This window comes from Pyrus communis, chromosome 3 (genome assembly GCF_963583255.1).
Source record: "Pyrus communis chromosome 3, drPyrComm1.1, whole genome shotgun sequence".
Classification (NCBI taxonomy): domain Eukaryota; kingdom Viridiplantae; phylum Streptophyta; class Magnoliopsida; order Rosales; family Rosaceae; genus Pyrus; species Pyrus communis.
This window is the reverse complement of record NC_084805.1, coordinates 6423440-6430414: the sequence shown is the minus strand read 5'-3', so window position 1 is coordinate 6430414 and position 6975 is coordinate 6423440. Positions and strand designations below refer to the sequence as shown.

Sequence of the window (6975 nt, the reverse complement as noted above, 5' to 3'; positions counted from 1 at the left end):
AGTTTTTAGGGGATGAGACATGATAGAAGGTCTAAGTGTAATGGCTTTATAAGGCTGGCCAAAGCTTGGCATAAATTAAGCATTAGGTAGACTGTACATACAGGTTTCATATGAAAGCTTTGAAGCAAAATAGTGAAAGGGACTTCGAAGAGGGAAACGGAGTTGCTGAAGAACTTAATTAATCTTGTATTTTTATTGTTTGGAAAAGTACAGGTATTAAGCAAAGTGAGCTATGTGTATCCAAACAAGGCTCTCTTAGCTTTAACGTAAAGAAAAATTGTTGGTTTCAAGTGTGTATTTCTTGTTAATTGTTAATATATTTCTTGTTTGGAAAAGTATTACCATTTTATATTGATTTCCTAACATGATTTAGTGTTCCGTTTTTAGAGTTGATTAGAAAGATCCAACAAAATCCTATCCCGATTCTTTTGGTGAGGATCTGAGAATCTGTAAATCGCGTCTGTTCATCGTATATTGTGTCGTCAGTATTTATCAAGTATTGTTTGTATTTAATTTTAAATAAAAATATTTAAAATAATTTTTAACCGCACGATGTAAGATGAACGGATATAATTTATAGATTCCGGGAATTCTCACAAAGAGGATCTGGCGAGAATCTGGATTCTAGAAAGATAATCATATGAAGGTTTAATTCTACCTAAATAGAAATTTTTTTTCTCATTCTACCGCCTGACGTGTTATGTTGTTAAAATGTTAGTTAATTGCGTTTGTTATTTTAATATAAATCAAACCATAAAGTGTACGTAGGTGGTCAACATTTAAATCTTTTAGTTGGAAAGTGAACAAGCACAATAATTTTCCAATTTTTCACAAAGGATGTAAAATTTTATTTCTTTATTTAAGAATTTCAACTCCTTAACAAGGGAAACAAGGTTAAAATTATACATATTAATTTAAGAATTTAAACTTCTTAATGAGCGAGACAAGCTTGCTTCGAAGCTTTGGAATCAATTGTTTATACAATATTTGGTTGTTCTACGGCTTATTGAGGACAAAAGCTTGCAATACCATCTAAAAATGGTAACTGGTCACCATATAGTTAGGTGCCTAGTTGTTTGGTGGGAACATTTTGAACATTTGACCCTATTTTTCTTGGGTTGGGTCACCCCTAAGCTCAAAAAACTACAAAAAAAGAAAAGAAAATTGTAGTTCATTCTTATGAAAAGTACTGGATCCGCTCATGTTTTGACCATCTTGTCCTCACTTTATTTATTTTTTATAGCTTTCATAACCTGTAATCCAAATGATATTTTGGGAATTTCGAAATGTTTCACCAAATTAAGTGTTGGCCATCCCACATCGGTGGGGAAAAAGAAAAATATGGATTTAAATATGATTACTTCACTCTAATTAATATCGAGTTCTTTTGTGATAAAACATCATACGTGACGAATTGGGCAGGAGATAATGACCAAGTTGGGAACAGTATTAGCGTCATTGTGGAGCCTCCCGAACCTGTTGATCTAAAATTCCAACATAGTATCAGAGTCAGGTTACAGACCCGTGCAAGCCAAAGGCTTGTCATCAGGAAATGTGGGCTTGGAAACAAGCTTGGAGTCTTAACATAGCGTCGATCTTTGAGTTCTTAAGAAGTACTTCCTGAAAAGATTGAAAACAAGTCTTAAGATTACGCAAGCCAGTCACACACAACTACGTAATTGCCACCTTACGTCGCGTGATGCCTTGAGTTGAGCGTCGTGGTTCTTAGGCTGCAACGGTGAACTGTTCTGGTTCCCATGATAAGAAGCTTAAGTTCTTAAGAAACTACTTCTTTTACCGCCGAATCAGGAAAGAAGAAGTAGTTGTAGCTTTGAAAAAGATGAAGTATAGAAAAGCAGTGGGCCCAAATGATATACTGATCGAAGTGTGGAAAGTCTTGGGAGAGACAGGTACAGCATGGCTCACAGACCTTTTTAATAGGATTTTGAAAATGAAGAAGATTCCAAATGAGTGGCGAAATAGCACTTTGGTGCCTATCTACAAGAATAAGGGTGACATACAAAATTGCATGAACTATAGGGGTATTAAGCTAATGAGTCATACAATGAAGCTCTGGGGGAGAGTCATTGAGCATAAATTGAGGCAAGAGACACAGGCTTCGGACAACCAATTCGGGTTCATGCCAGGGCGCTCAACCATGGATGCAATCTATCTCTTACGAAAATTGATGGAAAGATATAAAGATGGGAAAAAGAATTTACAAATGGTCTTTATAGATTTGGAAAAAGCGTATGATAGGGTCATAAGAGACATTCTTTGGAGAATTTTAGAGAAGACAGGAGTATGAGTAGCATATATCCAAGCTATAAAGGATATGTATGATGGAGCAAAGACTGCCATAAGAACTCATGAAGGACAAACCGAAAGCTTCCCCATAACTGTATGGTTACATCAATGCTCATCCTTAAGTCTTTACCTTTTTGCATTGGTAATGTATGAGTTAACGAGACATATTCAAGATGATATTCTTTTGTGTATGCTTTTCGCAGACGATATAGTGTTGATAGATGAAACTTAGGAAGGGGTAAATGCGAAGCTTAACCTTTGGAGAGAAGTGTTGGAATCTAAAGGTCTTTGCCTAAGTCGATCAAAGACAGAATATATGGAGTGCAAGTTCAGTGCAAATGGAGGCCAAAATGAGTTAAAGGCGAGGATCGGAGATCAGGAAGTACCAAAGAGCGACCATTTTCGTTACCTAGGATCTATCTTGCAAAAGAACGGAGAATTAGATGGAGACCTCAACCATAGAATACAAGTTGGATGGATGAAGTGGAAGAGTGCATCCAGTGTGTTGTGTGACCGCCGCATGCCACTGAAAACTAAAGGGAAAATTTTATAGGATGGCAATAAGGTCGGCGATGCTGTATGGCACAGAATATTGGGCGGTGAAGCATCAACACGTACATAAAATGGGTGTAGCAGAGATGAGGATGCTTCGTTGAATGTGTGGGCACACGAGAAATGATAAGATTAGGAATGAGGATATCCGAGGTAAAGTAGGAGTAGCCGAAATTAAAGGAAATATGAGAGAAAATCGATTACGGTGGTTTGGACATGTGCAAAGAAGGCCTACTGACGCTCCGGTTAGAAGATGCGACTACGGGACAAAGGTCCAAGGCCAAAGGGGTAGAGGAAGACCTAGGAAAAGACTTAGAGTACTTGGATCTAACGGAGGACATGACACAGAACCGAGTGCAATAACGTTCTAGGATTGATATAACCGACCTCACTTAGTGAGAAAAGGCTTTATTGTTGTTGTATGACACATCACTTATTCTAACAGTTTAAAAATTTAGCAATTTAAACTACAAATTTAATCTAACCAGCATTATCTTTATCAATTCTATAATAGGAATGTATTTTTAATTGTAATTACCATTGGCAGTAACAAAAGCAATGTATTTTTAATTGTAAGCATTCTTTATCAATTCTATATATTTATCGTAACAAATGGAATCCATTCACAATAACAAAAGGGGTTACATTTGAACGCAGTTATTGTCGTTTGTTTCGAGGATCGTCGAAAAAGTTGCAAAAAGTGAAATTGAGAGTTCTTATTTTGTGACAAAGACGAAAGTTTTCAAGCTTTGGGATTTGAGTGTTTTGAGTTTGAGAAATGGAGGAGGGGAAGAGCCGGGTACTGATAATCGGAGTAACAGGGAATCTGGGTCACCATTTGGCCCAAGCCGCCCTCCAATTCTCTCACCCAACATTCGCTCTCGTCAGACCCTCCACCTTCTCCGATCCCCACAAGTCTCATAAGCTTCACTCTCTCTCCAGTGCCGGCGTCACCCTCCTCCAAGTCTCTCTCTCTCTCTCTCTCTCTCTCTCTCTCAACTTTTCTCTTAAAAATGCTGGAACAATATTTAAGAAAAATGTTTATTTTTATGTGTTTCAGGGTTGGCTGGAAGACGAAGAGAGCCTAATGGCAGCGGTGAAGCAAGTGGATGTGGTAATTTGTGCTGTTTCGGCCAAACAGGTCCTCCATCAGAAGCTCCTTATCCAAGTTATCAAACAAGCTGGCTGCATCAAGGTTTGGCACCCTTCCGTTTTTTAGTGATTGCCTCCTTGGGATTGCTTTTGGAACGCTTTCTGATAACCGAAAATGCTTTTGAGTTATGCAAGTATTAAGTAATTTCTAGAGAAGCACTCGAATTTTTAATTAAATTTAAATGTGCCTGTAATAAACTATTGAAGTGTTTATGAACATAAAGTAATTCCTACAGAATTACTAGTTTGGGATTACTTCTAAGATGATTAAAAGCGCTTTCAATAACCAAAAGTGTTTTTAGCCATGTATGGTTGGAAAAATTTGAAGGGTTTTGAGTTAGGTAAGCATTGGTACAGCTTTTTGGAAGAAGAACCTATCAATTGCTTCCTCGCAAAATGAATCCAAAAGCATTTTCAGGGAGCACATAAATTTTTCTAAAAATTTTGTTGTGCTTAGCAAAAGCGCTTATGAATAGAAATTTTTTATACAAAAAATTGGCTGGCTGAAGTTCATTTGCTTTTCTTTTCTTTTTTTGAACTCCCTACTCAGAGGTTTATTCCCTCAGAATTTGGATTGGACCCAGATAAAACTAGAATATCAGGCATGGACCACAACTTCTATGAGCAGAAAGCTGAGATTAGGCGTTTTGTGGAAACCAGTGGCATTCCATATACTTACATTTCCTGCAATTTCTACATGAGCTATTTGCTTCCTCAGCTTGTTCAGCCAGGCCTCAAGGTCCCTCCAAGGGACAAAGTCACAATTTTCGGAGACGGGAATACTAAAGGTTAGTCTAGGGGTTCTGGGTTAGCAAGAATGTGTTTTGATCATCTGCCGCTGCTGCTGTTGCTAATGATGATGAGCATTGTGGTTTGGTTTGCAGGTGTTTTTGTTAAGGAAAGTGATGTTGCTGCATTCACTATCAGAGCATTGGATGATCCACGAACCTTGAATAAGGTGGTGTACTTAAGGCCGCAAGGGAATGTTTACTCAATGAATGAACTTGTTGAGATATGGGAGAGTAAGATTGGGAAGAAGCTTGACAAGGTGTTTGTATCAGAAGAAGAGCTTCTTGAGAGAATTAAAGGTAACTTTTCTAGTTTATATTATTTGGTATTCAAACTGATTGCTAGGTGGACTTAATGAGGCATATATGACATTTCTTTTGAGGTTAGGGATAAAAAAATCCAAAATAGGGGAAAAGAAATGGCCGAGACTAAAGTGCAATTCATTGCCAAACATACAGAAATCAGATGATCTGGTCACCAATTAATCTCATAAGTTTTTAGATTGTGGTTGGAGTTTGTCCAATATCTCAGTGTCATTTTTCTACACGTCAAGCTTGGGAATGTGGACAAGATTGAATTGTTTCAAGCACCTATAAAATCAAAAGAGCCATTTGTTTCAAAGATTGAATTGTTTGTGACTTTGAAACAAGGATGCTATAAGCCTAGCAACAAGGATGCTAACATGGTTGTGACTTTGTTCTTTGTCATTATTAGTTTGTTTTGGGTTTTATTAGTTTCAAATGAATTTAAGAATTACTCTCTTTCTCATATACTGTGGGATATGTTAGCAGTCGTAAAATGATTTTGGTTGAGGTTGTCCTACTTGTAATCTGATCCTCTGGACAGATTTTCTTGTTCTGTTCTTGGTGGATTTCTTATCCACTTCTGTGTATTACACTTTTCTTTTTTAATAAACTGTTATAGTTTCTTCTCAAAAAAAAAAATAAGTGAGAAGTAAAATCAAAAGAACAATTACACCAAGCAACTTTTAACATGGCAAAAAGAGATGGACATGAAATGAAGAATGTAAGCACAAGATTGATGTGGTCCAACAAATTCTTTTGTATGTCCAGGAGATATTTTCTTTACTTCTTGAAATATAACACGTACAAGACACAGGGAGCTATTTGTAAGATCGGTGGATCATGAGATTCGCTATTATTTTTTCATAGAGAACAGAGAGATTTGTGTTAAAGATCATGTGGTCTCTGAACTTTTTGCCAATTCATGATCAGCCATGAGTAATCTTTGTTGAATGTTTACAATCAAAATCATTGTTCATCTTTAGCTTGGATTTGGGTCACAAATACACTGTTTGGTTGAAGCTTTGTTACCACGAATATAGAAGAGTGTACAGGAAAATCCAAGAGACTGATGTTTCAAAAAGTGCAAGAAAAAGATAAATGCTTCAAAGTAAATTCCCAAGTTGAAAAGTTTTTGAGAAGAATTTTTTTTTGGTTGCCTTGTAGGGACAACTAAATAAACAATTTAAGCTTTAGGTTGCAGGCTGAAGCTGGTTTGAATAATTATTTTGCTCCAGTGTTATTCAACCATAATCTGCTTGACAGTTTGATGTACCGCTGGATGGCCAGCTGACATGGCTGCCACCTAGTCTCCTAATGTGGCAGCCATTTTTGTTCTCTTTGATTATTAGTCCATCTCTCTTGTTGTGACAGCAAGCTCAATCATGAGCTCTGCTCTTTTATCGTTCTCAGTAGAGCTTTGTTTGAATCATGTATAAATCGTTTAAACTTCTTTGTTTGTTCCTCATTTTGTTATCTAGTTCTGTACTAACAAAATGTAGCTTGTTGCATCGCAGAGACACCATATCCTCACAACATGGAGATGGTGTTCATATATTCTGCTTTCATAAAGGGAGATCAAACTTACTTTGATATTGAGTCATCTGGTGGTGTAGATGGGACAAAACTGTATCCGCAGCAGAATTTCACGACAATCAGTCAATATTTAGACACCCTTTTGTAAGAGCTTTTTGTTTTTCCTTCAGTTTTGCAGGCTGAACTGCTTTTTAAATGTTTGATGAAGTAGATTTCAATTCAACAACTTCGGCAATGTACTTGTTTGGATGCAAATATTTAGATACAGGAAAATGTAGGAATGATACCAAAATTGTTCATGTTTTTACACATGTATGGGAGTAGCACCGTTGATTCT

General features: G+C 36.9%; 1 protein-coding gene across 1 annotated transcript; it reads left to right on the top strand.

Annotated features, from left to right (window-relative positions):
• Window positions 1-3506: 3506 nt before the first annotated feature.
• Window positions 3507-6975, top strand: LOC137729718 (probable pinoresinol-lariciresinol reductase 3). The gene is made up of 5 exons (XM_068468726.1): window positions 3507-3823; window positions 3920-4054; window positions 4562-4799; window positions 4896-5099; window positions 6620-6975. Exons 1-5 carry the CDS (start codon window positions 3638-3640, stop codon window positions 6784-6786), a joined length of 930 nt encoding a protein of 309 aa, XP_068324827.1. The 5' UTR covers window positions 3507-3637; the 3' UTR covers window positions 6787-6975.

Bases quoted from the DNA above. Each gene is read 5' to 3' on its own strand.
- LOC137729718 (XM_068468726.1), top strand. From the start codon at position 3,638: ATGGAGGAGGGGAAGAGCCGGGTACTGATAATCGGAGTAACAGGGAAT. The intron at 3,824-3,919 runs GTCTCTCTCTCT...TATGTGTTTCAG, and splicing joins CCGGCGTCACCCTCCTCCAA to GGTTGGCTGGAAGACGAAGA. The intron at 4,800-4,895 runs GTTAGTCTAGGG...TTTGGTTTGCAG, and splicing joins CGGAGACGGGAATACTAAAG to GTGTTTTTGTTAAGGAAAGT.